Below are 23706 nucleotides of genomic sequence, written 5' to 3'. Positions count from 1 at the left end.
CATCAAGAAAAACAACATTGTTTTAGGACCCTTATCTCTTCACTCCCAAATATCCTGTTTCTTCGAGCTGCAGTGGCCAGGACCAATAGAAACCTCTTCCTGCCATTGGCTGACTTCATTTCCCAGAGTTAGCACAATCTCATCCGCTCTAAACAACCTCATCAAAACTTCTTTCTGGTCAGAGCGAAGCAATAATTATTATTAGCAATTATTAGCGATCAATAATCTTGATCACATTATGGCAAGCACTATTAAGGTAAGAAAGGGGTACCTTTTTTGTTGGAATTTTTTTTCAGTGGCGTGTTCTTTGGTTTCCTTTATCAACCTAGATAAGTTAGAATTGGGCAACACCCCCACTGCCACAATAGAGGACAACAAGATTTCCTTTGTACTGCCTAGTAAATTTCCTTTTTCCTACTCCAACCATCCGCAAGGCTTAAAAACTTCAAACTCGGAAAAAAAATTGGGTTTTTTAAATTCACTGTTCAGTGCTGTGGATTGCATATGCGAAGCCCTTTATGAGAGCTTCTGAAATTTCTTGTAGGTATCATTCTGACAACTTGGATGTGTTTGTGGACTGCCATAAGGGGAGAGGGTGTGCACTGGAAGGAAAAAACCCGGTTCCTAAGAGCACTAACCTTTTGGATACTTTTAAACGTTTCTCTTGCTGATGGGGACACAAATACTAGCAAGCGGGACTGAGAGGCACCAGCTCTTGTTTCTCTTTTGTACAGGTGTTAATTATGTGCTTTTCTATAAACTCTTCTCCTTATACTCGAGACCTTTCCGAATGTTATTTTAATGGTGGCGGCAAGATCTCATGGGTGTGTTCTTTTTTGCTTTAATTTTTCGGACAATAAAATTCTCTTACTGGCTTATAAATTGATCTCAGTGCATGGTTTGTTTTATTCAAGAATGGCTTTGCAGAGTTTTTCAGGTTGTGTCACTTAGAATGTTGAATAAATCTATATGTCTATCTGTCTAGTTTTTGCTTCACTGTATGTTGCAATAGATAGCAGTTACAGATATAGCAATAGCTGTGATTAATTGCAGAAGTATAACTGTAACTAAACACTTTGTGAGAGTGAAACTAATTTTACATAAAGAGCAAAACAGCATGTACAGTGAGGACTCTGCGGCATTGTATTACCAGATTTGGGATCAAGGTATTTGTTTTCTTCATGGTATTGTGTATTTCTGTACTTTTCTAATTATGCCAGAGATTTAGTAAGAGATATGGAATAACAGCAGTGCCTGGCCATTAGCTAAGTGGAGTTGCAGTTTGATTTCTCAGTAACTTCTGCTTAACTGTTTACATTTGAAGGATCATTTGATGCTTTTTGTTACGGTTTTCGGAATCTGAAAGTCTTACCTGAAAACAATGGTATTAAAAAGACTAATGGACCTTCTCTTTTTGATGCTTTCTAAAGGCTATCTATAGACAAAGATCTCAATTGCATCTGCATTGCTGACCAGTATGTATTACATCCTAAGTAGCTCCTGAAATAGCTGAATTCCCCTTGGTTTTGCCGCCCATTTCAGAGCACGCAGGATATGACAGGCGTTCTATGAAAATCTTGAGGTTCAGGGAGTCAAGTTTTGCATTGCTAAAAGAAGGGCTATGTGCTGATAGTAACGCTGGTTCTTGTCTTTATTGATGGGAATGAACTATTGATGGGATTTTTTTCCCCAGAAATGATGGTACAATGACATTAGATGTTGCATGCATTTTGAGTAGCTCTTATTTTTTAGTGTTATTTACTGAATTGTAATAGGGAAAATGATTGTAGACAATACCTTATCATTGTTATTATTATACCTCCACCTTACGCTTACAAAGGTGAGAAGAGACTGTGTGCAGCTGTGTATTGTACAGCCCGGCGATGTAATGCAGTCAGCAAAGGGAGAAGGCCAGCAAAGCCTCCGAAGTGGAAAAATGTACATTATTGTCTCCTTATCTGGGAGTGTAAAACTTGCACGGAGGAATAGGCACCCCAAAATATTGAGGATTTTGGTGCCCAAGGTGCTGGGAAGGCTTTATATGCTGAAGGAAGGATTTTATTTATGCAAGTGCAAAATGTGAAATAACTGGAAAGAAATGACAGGTGCTTTGTACTCTAGATGCAGAAAATGTGCTCCTACATGAAGCTAAGCTAGTCCAAAGAGGTTCAATTCCTCTTCTATAATGAGTATATAAGGAAGTCATTTAATCTGGAGGTTACTGAAATAAAGAAATTGCATTTGAAGGCCAAAGGGGTGTTTGTGCTTTTGCTAAACATTTGCATTCAGCAAATGTATTTTTACGATTTCAGTATAATGGTCTGTGTTGTCTGCTGGCCATGGATAGCCTAGCTATCCCAATGCAGGTGACAAGAGGCACTAGCCAAGGAAGGTGGAGAGCCTTATCTAGTGTCTATGTGCCAGGAATTCACTTTCTTCTTTAGGGAAACTCTGGAGTCATAGAATGTCAAAATTGGGTTGCAAATGGCTATATATCTGTTGATAACCAGGCAGTAATTGCTCTAAACTTACAGTCATGCAAAGGTATAAGTTTACGTACAGTACGACTATTTGATTCATACATTTTCCTCTTGCAAACCTGCAGACAGACCCATGGGACTCTGGGGTCATGAGAAACCAGGCTGGTTTAACTGGGGATAATTGATAACTATGAAGGGATTTATGTAAGTAAGTTTTATGCTGCTGGGTTTGACACCACAAATGTGGCTTTACTGGAAGATATGCCTCTTCTTGTCCCATTCCCTCCTTCTTCTGCCCCTTTCCCCCCTTTTTTCCCCATGCTGAGGAAAGCACTGCAGTGGAAGGTTTTTCCTAAGAAGGACACAGCAGTGCCTTTTTCCTAGGCTCTAACATGAATGGCTTACTTTAATTCTGACCTTCATGCTGTAAGAGAGGCCCCCCTCACTCAGGCCAGGGACCTCTCCCTCTGACCAGGAGCAGGGCTGGCTGCTGTGGAAGGCAGCATAAGAAACTGGTGAGAGTGGTGGGAGAAGGTGTGTGCCTCCACAGTCAGAATTTTGGTTTTGGTATGCAGTCAGTCATCTGATGCTTCTAATGCATTCACTTCTCTTTACCTGGTATGCACCAGGCTGACCTCCCTGCTATGTTTTGGGGTGTTTGAAGGATAAAATGTTACTTTCTAGTGGAAAAAGTCTCCTCACAGTCAGGATTTCAGCTCTAAGGTGACTACTACTGACAAGTAATATCTGACAGCTATATGCAGTAGCACAATGGTGCAGAGCACTGAAGCTGAAAATATCAAATCAAAACAGCACTGCTAATTATAAGCATCCCACTATTTACTGTAAATACAATTTTAGAAAATATCAAAAGCATCTGAATTAAGCATCTGTCTTTTTTGTGTTGGTTTTTGGTTGCTGGGGTTTTTTTAATCGAATGGAGAAAAAATTACTTAAGTGTTACCTTGGGATGAAGTAAAAATACTTATCCTGAAGGTCATTTTGTTTGTTTTCCCATTATCCTATATTGGAGGAAATAACATTAAATAGAAAAACACAACTAGAATCATACTTCCTTGGCATGTAGCAAGCCTTGTTACATTTCTCTCCCTGCCTGTGAATGCAATTACACTTCTCCTTAGAAAAGCTCTTAAGTTATCTTGACTTTACAATGGCTTATTGATTACACTTGTTGTTATTTCTTTTACTCTAATTTACTTCTAAATATATGCATGTCCACTTTTTATTATTGTTTTCTAAAGTGCTGTTCGCATGAAAGCCATTATTTCTGTGAGAAAAAGTCTATGTATTTGATAAAGGATGGGCGAATCCTTGTGGTTTCTGAGGTTTGAAATAGTATGGATGTACTGATTAAAGCTGTGTATAGTGGCAAGATATTTTTCTTCTGTGAAGAATCTTAGTCTGTGCTTCTCTCTACAGTATTACTTTCCTCTCACTTTCTTTTAGAAAATCTGAGCACTCACTCAATACTTCTAAAGCCAAGGAAAGCTGGAGACAGTTAAAAAAATCTGTTCTTGGCATATGGAAATGTTTAAGTCTTTGTTTAGAGGGCTGCATCTGCACTGAATCCAACAGAACTAATACAGTAATTTGTAATTCTGTTCCTTGCATTAAAAATATCATAAAGATTATTCTCTTTTTGTTCTCATCTTAGTTAGCAAATGATCCACTGGTGTATTTAACTTTAAGCCTGTAAATGCTTCCATTGGCTTTAGTGATATGACACAAGCCTCTTAAAGCTAAGCACACACCTGAGTGCTCCGTTGAATCAGAAGCAAGAACAGCAAGAGTGCCTTAAACCACTTAGCCTGATCTTGCACTCCGTAATTCAAAGTTTCCAGCAATTTCATGAAGATCTTGTTCCAGTAAAGGCAGCATTATCAGACCTATAATTATTTCCAGGTAAAATAGTATTTCTGACTCAAATACAAACGCACAATTTCAAGGAAGAAATAGTCATATAAGAACAGAAGACATTTGAGTGATTTTTGTGGTGTTTTCTTTTGCTTTTAATCAGCAGCCATTTAACTCAATCTGGTTTGTGGCTACATATGCCAAAATGAAGTCAAATATAAGGATTTTGCTTTCTAGAATTAAGTCCCCAGGCAAGGAACAACAGCTGGAAAATGCATATGTTTGACTGTCTGAGTCGGTTTTGTTTGTTTGTTTTTTCTTAACAAGAACTGTATTATCTCTTAACAAAATGTTTTTCAGCAAGTTCCATGAGTTACAAAAGGCCTTTCAGAAATAATGTTTAAAGAATCAAGTGCTCTTGGAGAATGACTTGCTGAAAGATAAATACAGAAGTAGTTTTGAGAAATGTGGGTGCCAAAAGAAGATATTTATTTTTCCAAATGACAATTTAGAATCCAGTGACAATATATAATGCTGTTCACTCAAAAAAAAAACGGAGGCTTCATAATGCAAGTTTCTAAGTCAAGCCAAGACAATTATTTTGAAAATCAGCAAAGTAGAGAAAAGAAAAAGAAAAATAGGGCTTGTACCGCTTGTATTACCAATTTTAACAAAGTAAAGGTGATCCCGTAGAAAATATCACAGGCAGTGCCAAACCATGTCATATTGACAAAAATCTTTTCACTGACTGCAGTGTGGTTTCTATGAGACTTGTCATTAACTATGCATTAGTTATAAATAATTCATTTTGATAGATAATCAATAATACAGTAGAGAAATACTAGCAGCTTTTCAAATTGTCAGTAATAAAAAAAACAATGGTTGGACAAAATGGCATGTGTTCTGTGAGTTGTCTTGCTGTCCTTAGCATATATTTGAGTATTACAGAAGAAATGTTGACTGTGTTCAAAATACAACAGCAAAATGCAAACTTTGAAGCACTCATATGAAAATAGTATTAATCGTTTCTTTAAAAGGTGGATGTGTTTTTATGGTCAAAGGGGTTTATTTTAAATGTTGTAACCAAGCCTGCCTGAGGCTGGGTAGTACTGTGTCCCTTAGGTCATTTCTCCCCTCGCAGCTCCCCCTAAAAGAAGGTCTGCCACAGTGAATAGAGGGAGCAGTTGTGTCAGGAAATCTGGTGAGATTCAGGTTGCAAGCCTGTATCACAGGGAAGTTACCTCTCTCCTTGGCATGCATCCTTAGGCACTGGGTTGTTAATTTTTACTATGCATATGGTCATCCTATTAGAAAGGTTAGACATTGCTTTCAGGAAAGTGATGTTAGTGGCTAATACACAAGTAGTATTAGTAACAGGTTTTACTAACTACTGTGTACAAACCAGTGATTGCCACTTCTGGTAATTACTCTGTCATAAATCAAATTTGCTGCAAAATAAAAGGAGTAAAATTGCAATTATTGTTATAAAAAGTATCATTGAATATTAAAAGCTAAAAAAGAATCATGACTAGCAGCAAATTTTTAAGGCTAGGCTGAAGGACACACCAAGCAGTTGCCCACACACAGTGGACTAGGCCAATGGTCTTTTGGAATGGTGGATTTTGGAAATGAATGAGTGGAAGGAATGCATGTGATATGTCTCCCTTCACCTGCCATGTGTATTTATTTGGACTGTATATCTCAGCTGATGTGTGGGAAATGGTGCCACTAGCTGGCGTAACCTTTTCACACTAGGAAAAGGTCTGACTTGCTTAGTTAATTGTGTGTGTAGCCAGGTTAAGCAGTGCCTGATAGACGGGAAGGAAATGCAACAATTTACAAGGCCGGGGTATATGCAAATACCTGCAGGAAGGGGTGGTTCACTGCTTATGGGAAGTGGCAGAACTTTAAAATGACCTACCTGCCTGAAGAGAGATGAGAAAGCAAGGTACAGAGAAACAGTGCTGTGGCTAAGAAAAAAGCCACAGGAAACTGGAAATGTTTTGTTTGACAAATCCCTAATTACAGTTATGCTGACAGAAAAGAGTAGCAGTGGATTAATTCTACATGAAAGATTTTGCATAACTGTAATGAGAGTCTGTAAGATTTTTTTAAACCTCATTCTTTAGAGTTGAAAAACATCTTTTTTTAGACTTTATGTTTATTACCTTGATAAACAGTAAAATGCTGCCACAGCAATTACCTTGATGATAAAGAGTCTGTAGACAGATACTTCCTGTGTTCATTTCCTGCCCAGATAAGTCGCCAAAATCAGGGACTACCAATACAGGAAATGCTTTCAATAGGAACTTCCTATCTGTTAATATCTAATTCACTGAAAAGATCTAAGCCCTTCTTGTTTGATATAAAGGTAGTGTTCTACCTGTTACTATTTAAACATTAAACAGCCACAGTACAACGCTTCTGTTGATGTAAAACTTTACAGCCGAAGCTGTTACATTGGACTATGAAATAGCCAGGTTGGGGTTTTTTTGTCACATTTTCCACTACTGCAGATCAGGATGCTTCAGAATACATCGTCATTCTGTCAGATGAAAAGCAAGCAACCTCCCTCCAAATCCTTGTTGTCTGCATCCTTTCCTTATCTGTATGCATCACCAAAGAAAATACATGTTTCACTAGTGCTTGAGGAAGACTACTCCAACAAATAGTTGAGAGCATATTCTAGATATATTTAAGAGCCACAGCCATCTCTTGCAATCCATAGTGACATGTATATTCAACCAAAATGACTGAAATGGAAATTTTGCCTCGCTCTACAGGGAAATAAAACCATGACTAACCTGTGTGTTTGAACTTCTGCTAGGAAAAAGAGAAACCTAGAGCAAGAGGAAAGTAAACAAAGACAGAAAGCCTCCATTGCTAATCTTAACTTCAGGGTAATTGCTTTCAGGCACATGAATAGAACAAATGAGAATTTACAAAACCTGAAGTGAAACTGGCCAAAATGAAGTTTAAAGTATTTGGCCAATGGCCTGACTGGAGCCAGGCTTTCACCCAAGTTATTCAGGAGTTTCTCCCAAATTTTGTGTGTTGTTCTGCCACTGATTCCTTTGGAGCCATTCCAGTTTTCTGCCACCGTGACTGAGACTGCTATCTTGGCCCTTCTGCGTACGGTTGAGTAGTCCTTTGCTATTCTGGCTTCATATATGTTGCACTTTTTCATATTTGAAGAAGAGACCCATGTTCAGTTATCTTCCCAGACTACTGTGCCACAGTTGTGTTACTACAGGCTGGGAATCTGAGGTTGGATTTACAGACCCTTCCAGAGACAGCGGTGAATACATCACTTGGAGCACTGGCTGTCAAATGGGAGAGCAGGTCAGGTGGGGACTGGACCCAAAAGCCAGTTACTGCAGATTGTTTCTGCAAGTTGACATTAGTTTTGACAAGTAACTTCCACAAGGCCACGGATGAAGAAGCTCTAGGAAGTAGCCCCTTGGCTTTGGGTTCACAGAAGTGTTGGGGAAACATACACTTTGTTCTGAAAGCAATGTTCCTCGGACGTGGTTAGTCAGCTCTTATCTACTTGCATACATTTTTATTATTGTTAGTCTTTGGCTTATTCACATCAGCTTCCCTCATGCGTAAGGTATTCCCTTGGAAGTGCTCAAACTTGTTGCTTTTTATTAATCAGATCAACTCACTAAAGTGGTGGCCAGAGACATTTTTCACATTATTTCCATATAGCCACTACCTTTTAAAAAATTTTCCTGCAATTTGTCATCAAGACACCGTTACACGTACCATTTTCATGGAATTCAGAATCTGATTGTTTAGTCTACATAAAGAGGGAAAAAAGAGGGGGATCCTGTGCCTTTAATGTTGTTTATAACGGTTGGACAGAGCTTGTCAGGTGAAGGTTAATTGCTCTCCAGTTAAAGCAGTTCTCTGCACAGATGGGTTATCAGGGCTGAACACTCGTTACAAGATTAATCTCATTTCCGACAAGACTTCCCTTTCCTTCAACTGATTTTTGCTCAGCCATTGGACCTGTCACCAGCCGTTAAAAGAAGGGTGGGTTACCTCTGGGATATTAATGCTTATGTGCAGTGAAACAATACAAAGTGTGTGTCATATCGGTAGGGAACATCTTTAGGAGACAGCACATTTCAGTGCTGTTCTGAAGGTCGAGATTCATAAACAAGAAGAAACAATCAGGAACATTTGTATTAACCCTCTTAATGAACACAAACTCCAGCTAGCCATCTGCAGGCTTATTTTTCATGCTCATTCTCTTCTAAAGGCTGTATTTTTTTAGTTCCAAAGGTATAATTTCTGTTGAAAAAATAGCCACTTGTGAACATGGAATCCAGGACACTTCTCTCCAGTTGATTAACTGATGGATATGGCCACTTCGGTTAACGCTTTTTTCAGTGAGAGGAAATATATCATGGTGAACACTTGAAGAAATCTCAAACTTTGGGAGTTTTGGACTCTATAGTAAACCTGTTGAAATTTCCTCTTTCTCTAAGCTGGAGTAAATCAGAACTCAATCCACTATATGCAATGGGCTACAGAGGTATAAGATGGATGTAAACTGAGAGGAGAACCAGGCATATAATGTTCTTAGCATAATATTGCCTTGCTAGTCAAGATTGAAGCAAATCTGCCAGTCTGGTCTATCCTGATCCTGAATGGCTGGATGGACTGAGTTCAAGGAAGCTACAGCATGAACACAAATGTCTCACTGGAGTTCTGGGTTTATTTCAGGAGTTCTGATACAACCAAAATAACACAATTTGGCAGAAGTCTCTGGCTGCCAGGTTTCTTCCATGCAGCTTTAGTCAGTAAATTCCAAAACACTAAACAAATATTCAAGGCAACAAACAGGGTAGCTCTTATGTTTCCTCAGAGTTTCCTGTCCTGGCTTTGGATCAGCACAATTCTGTTGATGGTGCTGAGTCTCTCCATTGACTTCAGTGAACTTTGAATCAGGCTGGGTTGCCTCAGCCAAAAAATAAAGCTCTGTGGAGGGTCGCAGGCAGCACAGTATTCACTGAATGGTCGTTGTAGATGTGATCCATCAAACTGCAAAAACGCTTGCTAAACTGAAAGTGTCTGAGCTGTTCCACTGATGTTTTAGATTAAGAGTGTGCAAATGTGCCTTATTGTGCTGGGCTCTGCAATGGCGAGGTAATGTCAGCCACTTTATTTTTGATGAACTAATGATACAAATCCAGCACATTTCATACACCTGTAAGGACAAACGTGTACAGCATTAGACAGGTTAAGTAGTGAGGAGATTTTTGTCTAAGGAGACACTAGAAAATCATATTATTTCTTCTGGCTTTATAATGAGAATATAGGAAAAAGATACAAAGAGGGAGATCATCACCTTTATCTGATAAATGCACAGCTAAAAAATTGTCATTGTTCCCATGCATGGGGCTCCTACATAATGAATAAGTTTGCATTTACAATATTGGTCAGGAAACAGTTATTCTCCTGAAAATATTTCAGTGACGGACTTAACTGAAACTGTTTATTTTTTAATTTCTGCTTTATAAACATTTTACAAAACTAACAAGTTATATAAGAAATGGGTTTTGTTAGAAAATGTCTGTCACCTACAAGCTTCTGAGAATTTCTTAATTTTCTCTTTTGTTTTCTTTTATTCATCAAAGTAGTCTAATAACCTTACTACTGAATTCTTAGGGGTTTTTGAATACTGGTGAGACTAAAAATAGATTCTCCTTTGATTTAGAATCCACAGGTTTTAAGGAAATGTACTCACTACAGTTATAAAGCTGAAATGAAAGATAGACAGGAATGTAACCTCTGGATGTCATACTCTTCAGCAGTATGCATTCAGAGCCAAAGAGACTCAAGTAAGTGGATTCAATTACTGGTTCTAATAAGATAGGAAAAGTGCATAGTAAATCTTTACAATCCCAACTAAATCATTAGTGCTTTATGCCAAAGGAGGCAAGTTTAGCAGAAAGTCTTTATGTGGACCAGGTTGAAATTTACAGGGCGGGAGGGGAGGGGGGAGCCCGGGAAAGTACCTAAAGTAGGTTGTTAAATCTCTGTTTAGAGCCCTGAATAAAGATCTTGATTTTCCAAGGTGCTGATCAACTTGAGAGCTCCCACTGTTTCTGCTGAAAGAAAACAGAGACTTTGGATGGATCTGATTTGAAAAAAAAAAAAAAAAAAAAAAAAAGCTACTTGTCAATGCTACCTTTCTAGAAAATTAAGGAAAATTTAAAGTGGTTGGATATTTCTTTTCCTTAGGAAAAGTGTTTGTTTAGTAAAATAATATAATGAAAGTTGAATACAGTCAGGAGATGAATTTGGGCTAGGTGGATTTGCTGTACTTATATTTCTTGTTACTTCTCCCAACCTGTAGTTTTGGCCAGCTGAAATGGTAGAAAACTTCAGTTTTGCAAAACCTCTTCTTTATTTTCCCTCCCACCTTTAATATACAAAACAAGGGTTGGTTTTGTTTTGCAAAGTAGCAACTGTTCCCTTTTAAACTCTTCAGAACTTTTGTTTGATGATGTTGTGTTAGGTTTTTATTTACATGTTTATCGATGACATCCTTTTGGACAAAAAATTGTCTATAACTATTGCTACACTCATGCAATGCTTTTGCATTTTGTTTGCTTGCTTAGAATGGGAAGCTTTAGCTCCAAGCATTCAAAAATGGGATACTGGTGAACAATGAATGCAAAACTGCTTGGTGGACAAATGTGTTGCAGACTTACAACTGTAAAACCTATTTGGAAAGTGCATTAAAATAGATGTCACAAATCTGTTGAAGTAAAGCACAGTCTACAAAATGTATGTGTAAATTATTCACTTTTAACTCATTTTGCATAAATGCTTTCTTCGTAATGGTGCTCAGGTCCTTTCCAATTAATATGAATGTTAAATCTTATCTGTCTTCAGATTCCCCTTTTTCTCCCACATCTTCATCACATACTTAATCTAACATTTTAGAAGCCCGATGAGACCAAATTCAGTCTGAAGAATGTTTGCCTTCTAAGCTTGGGCTTTCACAGGGCTGTTTTCCTCTTTCCTTTCTTTTGTTTGGCCTCAATATCTGTCAGTCTCAGCTGCTTTTTGGAGGATACAGTTCTTGCCAACTCTCACAATTTTTATCAGGAATCTCATGATATTTAGCAGTTTTCTTAAAGGGCAGTTTCAATTTAAATTATGTGAATGCATGAGGACTTCAGTTTTCATTGACAAAAGACTCTCTAGTACTAAAGAATCTACACTAAAGGCTTAAAATCCAGGAGGCAGATCCAAAGTGCACTGCTTTTAAATGCTCTCTATTTCTGAGGCCTGACTTAAAGACTTGGAACTTTTTATGTAATAGGGCTTAACTCAGCACAAGGTAGAGAGACCCTGCAGAACTACACATGCTGCCTGGACACTGCTTACATGCTTCTTAAGGGCCTGTATGTCCTGTTAGTAACACTTAGGTCTTGACCTCATCCTGTGTGCAGAAGTAGATGTCACAAAATGAGCACCTTGCCAAAGGGTCTGATGAAGATAAACAGTCAGTAACTTGTCATTTTAGGGTGTACTTTTTAATTAATAAAAATAATGTATCAATACATTCCTGTCATAGATTTGTAGAATCAACTAGGTTGGAAAAGACCTTTTTAAGATAAGTCCAACCATTACCGCAGGACTTCCAAGACCACCACTAAGCCGTATCACTGAGGGCCTCATCTACACGTTTCTGGTTTGTAAGCTGGGATTCAGATGGATTCTTGTCATCAGATGTCCAATATTAAGTCTTAATCCTGAAGCTGTACAGAAATAAAAGTGAGAAATGTATTTTCTGTATCTGACAAAAGCCTCAGCTCATTTTTTTAAATATGAAAATATCCAGTGTTTATAATACCACAAGTGAAAATGCACATCTATATATCTTAGTAGCAATTTTCTCTCCAAATATTGCAGTTTAGGCAGCTTGAAGGCTTTTATAGCACTGCAAAGGATCAATTAAGGAGGCTGGTAGGTTGTTTGAGAAAGGTCAGTGTTACATGGGGTGTCTGTGAGCCCCAAGGCATTGCTTTCATTTTTTTTCCCCTGGCTGCTCTTCTGTTCCTTTCTTTAGTGAAAAGAGGAAGACTCAGAGAAATTCAGAAGGTTCAATAAGAAGACAAAATATTACAAAAGGTTCTATATGAAAGTTTCAAGGTGGAGGTAGAGAGAAGAAGGGCATGATAGTGAAATGAAGGTGACAATAAGGAATGTTTTGTGGGGTTTTTTTTCATTAAAAATATTCAGAATTCATGAGATGATAGCTTAAAAATAATTTCAGGAATTTCAGGGAATAATGTATTTTATATTGCTTGTCTTATCTACCTTCCAAACCATGAAATTCACAATTTTTTTTTTTAGCTATAATGATAACAGCCTTAGATTTTCAGCTGACTCTAGAATTTAGGTCAAAAAGAACTAAGGTTCAGTAAGATCATGAAAGCTGGCAGCTACTGTTGTTGAAAAGGAAGCTTGATAAATCCTTAGAATTAACTCTCTTAAAATCTTAGTTACATAAGATAGTGTAAATAGGATTGGAATGATGCTGTAAATGAAACTTCTAAGTCTGATAATGACACTAAAACTGGAAGCTGAGCAGAAGCAGGAACAATGCAATTGGCTTCAAAACAATTTACAAACTACAGCATACGCAACTGGAGCAATAATAGTCAGTGCCAGTCAGTGCTGAAGAAAGCAAAGTGAAAAGTGGGAAAACAAAACCTGTCAAGGAAGTACTTTGCATCATGAAGTATCCTAAGGAAACAAAGTTTTAGGCTTATTGAAACTATCAACTTAGTATACAAGGGACACTAGCAGAAAAAAGAGTCGTTATACTCTGAATTTTCATGATGGCAAGTATAAACTGTAATCTCCAGTACTTCAGAGACCATTTCCAAGCACCAGACTTGTATAAATAAATGAGAATGTGGCCAAGCAAAGAAAAACACAGGCAAATGCACAGAGAATCTAAAGCCCAAAGTAAAGCTATAAATTTGCATTTGGTGCAAACAGGTGGCTGTTACAGAAGACTTTTTTGTGCAAAGACTCTAACCTTCTCTTACTTAATATGCTGGAGCTGAAGCAGAGAGCTCTATTGCAGTCTTCAGCCACAGACACTGTGCAGAGGAGATCACCACTGCCAGCGGTGCTGCCCTCTGCAACGAGGAAATGCTTTAATTCCCAGGCTCATTGTGTCAGGATAAAGGCAAGCACTTCCCTACCTGCCTTGTCATTAGCAAATGGCAAAGCAAGTAATCTCCCTGTCCTAAGGATGTGATGCCTGTGGTGGTCCTAGCACAACCATGGAAATAACACACAAGTAGGCCTCAGCTGATACATGTGAATGCATTCTCCTTATCACACGTATTGTTTACAGGGAGGTCATTTTGCAAAAGGCTTAGATAACATGTCAGAGATTTATGTAAGACTATTTGTAAACTCAGCTGGCTCAGAAAGAAACCATTGTGATTCCCTGGTTTGTGCTACTCCTAAAGAGACCCAGCAGAGCTGGCATGAATAATGTGTTCAACCAGCTGCTGTGTTTTCCTAAGCTGTATCTTCTGTATTTGCTGTAGTATGAATGTGCTAATACCCATCCTTTGTATTCCAGTCTGTTTCCCAACATGTCCCCTAAATAACAAACTCTGATTCTATCTATCTTCTTTTAGGTGACACAGGAAATTTAATGCAGAAGCTTGCAATAAAAGTGTTCAGTTCCCAGACCTTCAATATCTTTTTATTTCTCCTTTCTCTTTTAGTATTCCTTTCTGATTCACTTTCTAAGCTTCCTACAACCTGTGGGCTTGCTGATCATGTCAAAACATATCTCTGAACTAAAAATTATTTTTTTTTAAAGTTAGTTTTGTACACTGCTCCAAAAAAATCACACCTCATTTGTCTCCATAGATTGAAGTCTTTAGTGATGGATGCTCTCTCATAAAAATGGTAACCACTGTGGATATCTTCAGCACACCAAAGTCCTCATGACCATTACCTTGACTGACTGACTTTCGCAGTTTCTCTGGTTGACTTTGTTGTACTCCAGCCAACAGCAGAATCCTCCAGTCTCACAGACTTCAGACTTTTTTTAATCATCCATATTCTTTCCTTCTCTAGATTTCTTTGATCTCCCTTAGTAATACTCCATCTCTTCCTCTCTTTTCTTTTTCACTCAGGTTGCAGTTTCTCTGCTTTATGTAATCCTCAGTTGCCTTCAACTTCTAAACACACGTTTCTGAAGGACAGCACTGGTTTCACACCGATGTGATCTTCACAGATCTTACACCCCTTTTTATCAGAAACACAGTTACCTGACTCTGCAAATTTAGGTCTTGTTGAAATGCCTGTAAAAGTAGCTTGCTTGTATGGGAGTATCTTTCCCTCTAAATAATGATAATAATCAGTAATCTGCTAATTACTCCTGTTCTTGCTGGCTAAGTACAGGGCATTTTACCTTTTTTAATTCTTATGTTGTAAGCCCAGTGGGAACAGAAAGTTATGTACCACCAATGAATCACAGCAAGTTTTGTCCATGCATGATCCTATTGTTAATGACTTGGGCAGAGCACTAGAAAGGAGGCTTTTCAGTTATATTCAATAATCCACAGTATACCTTGAAAAAATTGCTATTTTCAGAAACAGCTGCTTTTTTTCAGGTTCCCATCTGAGACACTTTCGCTGTGATTTTCAGAGCTTTCCTGATTCCTACAGAATTGGTGTCATTACTAACCTCTCTGCACTTTTAATCTGGCATGAAATAGGACATTATATTACCCAGTTGCTCGAATTTCATAGGCTGCCACAAAGCTCAGTTAATGCTGAAGTTATTCTAGTGCTCAGAGGAGCGCCTATAAATTAAAGGCTATTAGCACTTACTTGCAAATAGTTCTATTTATGTTAATGGAAGTGCTCGTATTAAAGATCAATGTGGAATGCAAAATTTTTTAGCTAACAGTTTTCAGTACAAGAATTGTAGTTTTCAGTGCAAGAATTGGCAATTTCGCTGAAACCTAAGAAGTATTGTAAGAGAAAAATAACCTCAGGGATCTTACTAGAAATAATGAATCAGAAACTCTGGACTTTGAGAACTGCATAAATAAGAACTGCATTTTAAAATAACTGATTAAAAATTATTTGTGCATGTGCCAAATGTAATATTTAGTGTACTTAACGTACAAAGCCTATATGTAGAAAAAAATAGAATACAAAAAGATGCAGCGGGAATTTTAGCTGTTTCTAGCAAACATTTTTTCTATAGTCGTGACTGAAGCCTGAAGCTTCAGAGGGTAATAAACAGCTTTAAAACATGCCAGGTCAGTGATGAAATACTCAACGTGAGGAAGCAAAAATCTTCCTGAAGCCTTAGATCTGTTTTCCATATCCTTACAAGAGAATTGGTTTCTGAAGATCTGGTTTAGATTTTTGTCTTTCTGGAAGTGTCTTATAAGAAAGATTTTGTGTATTTATAAGACATTCAGAAGAGCCAGAGTTCTTACTAAAACCAATTATGTGTTTCTGTTAACCCTGATGGAACAAAATTACTTTGCCTTGAATAATAATTTTGTTTGGTAAAATTAATGTTTGAAATCCTCAGCAATCAGTTTGTATTTGGCTGGCTGCAGAATTAAAATCTTCAGAAATTCATGCTTTGAACAGATGCCTAGCGCAAACATGGATGCTTGAGGCTGGGCGCTTACGTGTGTAATTATTTGCTTGACTTGCCAATGTATTGAACACCCATCACTACAAAAGCCTCATTAACTGGATGTGTTCCGGGTGAATTGAATGATATCTTAAGAATATATAAGAAAATATATAAGAATTTCCTTGCTCAAATTCCAATCTTCAGTCTGTCAGGATCTCAGAGGGAAAATACGGAATAAAAGCCCACCTCCCTGTGCTCATGTCATGTGCTGTTACCAGCTTACTGTTGCCTTTGGCTTACCTCAGCTGTTGGCAGCTCCTGACATTACCAAAAGCCAAGCCCCAGTGCGGCAGTAAGGCAGGAGGATTCTGCACAAGAGGGATGAGATCCATCTTCCCTTTGGTGGGATGTGGTGCATTAGGGAATTTGCCGCAGCAGGAGCCTGCAGAGATATTCCCTCCCACCCTGTACAGGTATCTATAGCAGGGAGGGTTTGCAGCTGACAGGGGAGAGCAGACAGAAGGGTGCCATCACTATTGCACATTGCATATTGCACTCCTGCGTGTTCTCTCCACTGTGAGGTCCAGAGGTGGTTCTGGGCCATCGGAAGGCATTTAAACATGGAGAGATCCATCCAGTTCCCCCTTTGCCACCATGATGTTGGCACAGAGAGGGAGATCAGCTAGAGTGGAGCCAGAGAAAACAGCTGCAGAGAGAGGGAGGGCAAGTATAAGTTGTTTGTATGGTTTTAGCTGGGCTTCCTTCAGACTGAATAGCTCTTTGCTTTTCCCTCCCCATTCCTCAGTCTCTTCACCTCGAATCCACTTCTTGCCTGACATGCATAGTAGCCTTTCATTTCTTTATATCTTCTGTATAGCTCATTCTAATTGAAAAATAACTTCTGGCACAACTATGACAGTCACACTGGTCACACCATGCACTTAACTTGTGCTTTGTATCTATTGCTCTCAACTTGTGTCCCTTCTGTGTTAGCTGCAAGTGTTTTGTGACAAACTCTAACTACTTCTTTGCCTTAGTTCTGTGCCTAAGATACCAGTTCATTTATTTCTTGCAGCTAGCACTGCGTAACAGTCATGGTTACTAAATACTATTGAGGCCTTTGAAAGATCCTTTTTGCTGCAGTACCATGGCAGTTTATAAGCCCACTGTAGGAAGTCATTATACCATGACATGAGTGTTGCCCCATATCTACTTCTCTGTAGTGTACACCTTTCATAGTAATGCCAGGTCTTTCTGACACATTATAGTGTTTTGGACTGTGGGTTTTAATTACAAATGACTGCAAAGTCTGTGGTTTTGCATCTTTTACCAACAGAAAAAAGAAATTAACTACTTTTTTTTTTTTTCACTGCAAAATCAGTATCTCCCTACCCAAAGATTTCAAAGCTGGCAGATTCTGGATTTTGGGAAATGCATTCTAGTTGTTTTATTGGTTCTTTCTTACTTGTGTAAGAGCTTGTGTACAATATTTCTTTCCTACCTGCGTAATTGTCATGGACAGCAAAGCTGAAATAATTTATTCCTGTCTTACTTTTATTCCTTCTTTCTGCTTTTGTATCCTTGACAAGCCCAATATGGAAGCAGGATTTTAAAATGGTATAGTGACATTTATCATTGACTTCTACCCTGTGTGTTTCAATGCGCGTTACGCACTACACCTGTGGGAGTTTAGTGTGTGGGTTTGCTTGGTTTACTGAATACTGGGAACTTTGGAGATTGCTCAGGTCAGACAGCAACTAAATCAACATGATCTTCTGGTTTTCCCTTCTTACAGAACTACATGTATAATTTTGCTTTATTTAGTCCATGCTTTCATTTTATTAGATTGCAGAGAAGCATAAACAGTGTCTGTTTACATTCCTTACTGATTCAACTTGAAATTATGACCAAGTATGGCTTGAGCAGTCTATAAAAAGATATGGTAGTTTCTGGCTCTCAGACATATAAAGGTGTTCCTGGAAGCTCAAAACCCAGAGTGCAAATCAGTTAGTCTTCTCGATGATTTTGAAACCTCAAATCCTTTGAAATAGTTGGCAGCTTGCCTGTTGCATATTTACAGTTACACAACTCTTCCTCTGTGTGACTTTTAAAAGTTCCTCCTTCCTTTCTCCTTCAAGTCCTTTGGCAGCATCAAAACATCTCTCCCTCTCTCTCTTCAGAGAGAGAAACCCCTCTCCTCAGCCCTCCCCATTCTAGCTCTCTCTCTCCTTGATATGGCACATTGTTCTGTGGAAATGGGTTGTTTTGAGTTCACACTTTGTTTTCCTGCTGTTTTTCTGGAAGCTGGATGTGGCACGAAAGATACGGGAATAGCTTATAGGAAATGAGTTTGTTTGGGGAAACAATAAAAGACAAACAGCCTGCATACCTCTCCTGTATGTTTGAAGGCATAGCATACAGCATATAAAGGCATTTTGAGGGTAATTTTTTAATGAAGACCAAAGAAAAATAAATCAAAATCTTTTAGCATACCTTAAGTTTTGCATTCACACAGCTTCACTTCATATAGTAATGCTTATTAGACACTTGGTCTTACTATCGAGGTATGGAGAAAAACATCTTAACATTTTCTGCTGCTGTAGTGAATGCATCTTTCAGGGTTCTGGACTTGAGATTGTCTTAATTTAATCGATTTCTCTGCTCACTTTTCATCCATGGCAGCAGGTGGACTTTTTCTTCTGGAGCTAATGTTGGTATCAGTGAAAAATGCAGTCAGTATCAGATCTGCAGGGCATGGTTTTCATAAGAGTGGTAATGTTGGTAATCACTACTTAAGAAAAGATACTGCTACAGGGAAGAACTGCAGCATTTTTCTTGTTGCCACATCAAAGATATTGCCATGTGTGTTTTCCTTTTCTTCCTCACATGTACAATTAAAAATTAGCCACAACCTGTTTCTGCTGCTTATGAGATTAAACAGAAAGCATGGCTGCAGAGCCTGAAGTTGCACAATAAACATGAAAGTTGAATTTGTGAAGTAGTTCTCATTAAAAAAAAAAAGGAAAAAAAAACGATAACATTTAATGTTCTTCGGTAATTAATATTTGGTGATTTTGGATTGGTGATTTTGTCTAGAAAGACATTACTTAAAATAGCTTAAATGAAGAAATAAGTTTAAAAGCAAAACCACAGGTGTATTTGGGATTAATTTTGGTTTTACTGTCACAAAGCAATTTTTTCTTTGTATGTGAGGTTTTCTTGTTGTGGTTGTTCTGTTTTATTTGTTTTGGGACAAACAAAGTACATTCAGTCCAACCTTTGTCTGTCAGAGGTATGAAACAACTTTTTTCTTCTGATCCATTGGTTTGGCTACGTGTCTAACTGTAATATATTGAAAACCATACCAGTCTCTTTGGCTGATCTCACAGTTAATGTTTGAGCTAAACATAATATCTTTACCTTATACTCGTTCAGCAGAGCAGGTATAATGTGCTTAAGCATAAGCACACACTTTATTGTTATTTTACGAAGCCCTCTCCTGTGTTAATCTTTGCATACACAGAAATGACATAATACTGTGTGTGACATTCAACCCCATATTAATTTCATTAGTCATGCTTTGTGGCAAATGACTAAAATAACGTATGCTGGAGTATGAAGCAAGATATTCATTATAAACAATTACAGGAAGGTATGTGAGGCTATACACTGTAAAGGTTATCGTGACAGGAAGTCATATTTTACATACACAGTGGGCATACTTGGAAAGTTCATTCTGAATTTAGAAAGATTGCCCATCTAAGCAACATTCTGTGTGTTCATAAAATGGAGATTACCATGAGAAACTTATAATACTATATATGTATATGTTCAGTGTATACATGGAAGATCCAGAGTAAAAGGTGGCTGAGGAAAAGGAAGAATAATGTAAACAAAACCACTTTCCCTTAGCATTATGCAAAAATGGAGAGAACTCCTTAATGTAGTGAGTTTTTAAAAAGCAATAGCAACTTGCATTTTAATTCCAGTTATCTAATGCAGAGAAGTCAGCAAAAAATATCAAGACAAATACACTTGGAAGTAAATAAAATCTTCCGTACAAATAAAGATGGCTTAAGCAGTTTGCAAAAGCTATCAAACAAGAAATTAGTACGTGTTGGATGCGATAACTGTTCTTTAAATAGGAAGGTAGGAATTTTAAATGTGTGAAGGTGAACATGGGGGAGCGTCTGAGACCTTGTCAGCCTGATGTAGCTGGCAAGAGGACCTCCAGCTCCAGGAGTCCCTGAAGAGGAAGTTGAGTTTCAGGAAAGGCACCCCTGCAGATGCCCAAAAGGGTTCCCCATTGCTCTCCCTAGGCTGATTGCTGAGCCTGGCTGCTGGTTTGAGAGGACCAGCCAGATTTAATGGAGAACATGCCCAGTTTGCTTTCCTACTATTTCTTTGGGGTAGGTAAAGGTACATTTGGAGCTAAGGTCCCTTGTAACTGCGGTTTTTCCAAGCAGAATGTGACTCTTCACACACACGCACACACGTGTGCGCACGTGCAGGAACACCACACACAGAGAGGCACTGCAGGGAAGTGATGGGTCACCTAGAAGCTCAGTTCATGGCCATAATCCAATTGTTATTTCCTTAATGCTGTTAGACATTTGTAAAAACCAAAGGTTCACTGCAAAAGAAACTAATTTGTATGCTCTTTTCAGTTTTACCCAATCTTTAATTGTTTCATCGATTCAATGGCTGTAATGATCTCTTCATTCCTTCTATGCATTTCTCATCACTCTGCTGATGAGTTTATCTTTAGTACATAGTATGCCTTCTAGAAAAGTATTTTAATACCTGAATTATTTTTACTTTAAAATTTGTTCAGAAATTGAGGAGGGATTATCTAAAAATGTGTGTGTACATACACTTATGTGTGCATATATATATACAAAATAGGCATATATAATTTTGTATAGAAATAAATATGCGGTGGGTCAACCCACCACAGTTACCAAATATTGAACTTAGTATAAATGTAATGTATAATCTTGCAGTTTGGGCTAAATGGCAGGAAAAAGAGCTGCGAATGTTACCCTTTTGTGATAACACTGGACAAGTCTTTTGAATGAGGCAGAAAATAATTGTGTGGTATCTTTATGTTAAGAGTTTTCTCAATGAAGTTTCCAAACCCGAAGTACCAGGGCAGTTACCATGTTCAAGCAAAGCCTTTAGTTCTGAACAAATTACTAACTCCAGTAAATGCGTAGTAATCCTTGAAGACATCCCATTCAAACTGCTCATGATGCCAAAGATTTTAAGAGGAACCAAGGAAAAGATAGGCTTGCACGCCTAGTGTGGGCTCGGTGTCTAGTTTTGGGCAGCCTATGTGGTCCCAAGACTCTTTCCCAATATTATTTTGATCTAATAGCAAAAGTTCATAGCAGGTGTGGCATGCAGCCTCAGTCCACTTCCAATTGGGCTGCTGGCCACTTTAGAAACCTGCCATCTGTTTTGCCAAAGAGATCTTTGCTTGAAAAATTTCTGACAAAGCCCCCAGATGTTTATCTTTTTTAACAAAGCAGAATATTAGCTGTTCCTTCAGAGTAATAAAGTCCTGTACTAGAAAGGCAAGGTAGAAGCTGCAGGCTAGCCCTAGGCTGAGGCAGAAATTGAATTTTATATCCAAGTTTCCCCAGTTTTCTAGGCATTTTGAAGCCCTAGAGGTTAACAGGCAAGAAGGAAAAAACTTCAAGTTCATAATTGCCAATACTATCAAAATTAAAAGAGAAAAAAGTCTATTGTATTGACTGAAAAAAGTCATTCAAACTTCAGTGTTACAGCTCTTTATGTAGATGGAAGTGCTAAAATAAGCATACAAAGCTACAGTTTCTTAAAAATGTGCATACAATATACAATCTGCAGGATACAATTGTATTGTTTTTACCACTGGTGAATTAAAGTTGACGTAATTATTCAGGAATATGTATTCTGAGCCCAACCAATCATTGTGCTGCTCCAGCCCTACAGCCACCTAACCCTCTTCATTCAGCTGCTGGTGCAGCAGATAAAACGTGGTGTTGCCTCAGCCTTTGAGTAGCTTGCCAGCACTCTGCTCATGCAGAAGGAAAATCGGAATCAGATTCATCACTGCGTAGCACTAGCTTGTCTGCTTCATTTTCTAGGCTTTTTGATACAGTCTTGTGAATTTTAAGGTCCACTTTCACTCGGAAGCCTGGTGCAGTTCTTTGGTGGCTGTGCATCGGCAGAGCTGCTTCCAGGCATACCCCTCTTGAAGTCACTTGGGCATTAAACATGCACTGAAGCAGATGCAGGGTGGAGGCTTTCACCACTGCATTTGAACAGGCCCACTGCATTGCTTTGATGGTGCCCAGGGCATGAGACATATACGAAAGTTTCCTATTTCCATTTGTTAACTCTTGGTTAGGGGTTAAACTGTTCATTTGCATTTTATTGCTAGTTAAAGACTGCAGATGAAATAATTATGAAATGGCAGCTCTTTAGATCAGATGCTTATGGACACTTCCTGATCTCTGGAAGTTAGTGTTTCATCAACTGTACTTGGTGCAATAATTTTAGTGTGTCAGATGCAGGGTAGTCCCAAATATGGCGTGGAGCTTGGAATGAGGGGGATATGCTTTCTAAGCAAAAACCCAATTTTATCCATTCTTACAAAAGGTTCCACATCTGCATTAGTGGAATGATGATTTTTTTCTTATTTTATGCAGCACTTGAGCAACTGGAGTGAATGCCTCATGCTGCAGATATTACCCTATGATGAAAGGAGGTATCTAAAATAGCTTGGGCAAAAATAGGGTTTGCTGACATTTCAGTAATGGCTGTATATTAGAAATGATGATAAAGCACCACAGTCTACATTTGAATTGATAATGTTTCAGAATTTGTTCATTAAGACACAAAATGTTAAACCTTTGGGCTCAGCCATGAGACTTCTATTCACATTACTAGTCCTGGTGAAGCCAGGACGATAACTTACACAGAGGGCTGCAAGATCAGTCCTTAAACATCTACTATTGTTTCCCAGAAATGAATCTAGCCTGCAATTTCATAACATCATTTTGATGGATGTTTGATTATTCCTTTTTTCAAGTGAGACCGTGGCAGTGTCTCTCCTTTGCTTCCAAACATCCTTTGTATTTTTCTCGGCAAGAGGTGAAGATAATCAGATAAGTGGCAGCACTGGGCCTGCATTTGGATTAACACTGACTACCGAAGTGCTCTTTGCAAATACGTGAAGGATGTTAGCTGAGCTGGCAATAAGATTCTCATGGGTGGAGGTGAGGACAACATCTGTCTTTCCTATCTTGTACTTGCCAAGGCTTTTTGTTGTTCCTGAACTCTCTCATGAATATAATATGTGGATTTTTGTCTGATCTAATGAATCCAAGACTCAGAAATTTAGAAGGAAAACATATTCCAGATGTGTGCTATAATTCCTGACTCAGGTGACTGCATTTTAAGTAGTAACCTTTCCCAGTATGTTCCACACACCATATTGAATATCTTACAAAACCGCTTCTTTAGTGAATAGTCAGAAGAGAGTTGTAAGAGCATCATGATTAATAAGGTATAGTAAGGCTGAAACATCAATCGTTTGCCTGTTGTTTCACTGATTATTGCTAGATGCAATGAATCCAAGGCTTAAAGACTTGGCTTTAAAGCAGGACTGCAAATTTCGGCTAGAAGCTCTTTAAGCAG

The 23706-nt window shown here is 38.3% G+C and overlaps 1 protein-coding gene across 7 annotated transcripts in view; it reads left to right on the top strand.

Annotated features, from left to right (window-relative positions):
• Positions 1-23706, top strand: part of ERG (ETS transcription factor ERG) — a 146287-nt gene that overhangs the window by 83487 nt on the left and 39094 nt on the right. Inside the window, exon 1 of one of the 7 annotated variants that reach the window (XM_065676961.1) lies at positions 138-256. The exons of 4 other annotated variants lie outside the window; for them this stretch is intronic. In XM_065676961.1, coding sequence (XP_065533033.1) covers positions 239-256 — 18 coding nt within the window. In that variant the 5' untranslated portion in view covers positions 138-238. Of the gene's footprint in view, positions 1-137; positions 257-1112; positions 1167-2619; positions 2685-23706 lie in introns of those variants that run through there. 2 more of the 7 variants (XM_065676967.1, XM_065676964.1) reach the window with 2 other exon arrangements.

The sequence above is a fragment of the Lathamus discolor genome, chromosome 4 (genome assembly GCF_037157495.1).
Source record: "Lathamus discolor isolate bLatDis1 chromosome 4, bLatDis1.hap1, whole genome shotgun sequence".
NCBI classification, from domain to species: domain Eukaryota; kingdom Metazoa; phylum Chordata; class Aves; order Psittaciformes; family Psittacidae; genus Lathamus; species Lathamus discolor.
This window is presented reverse-complemented; position numbering and strand designations above follow the sequence as displayed.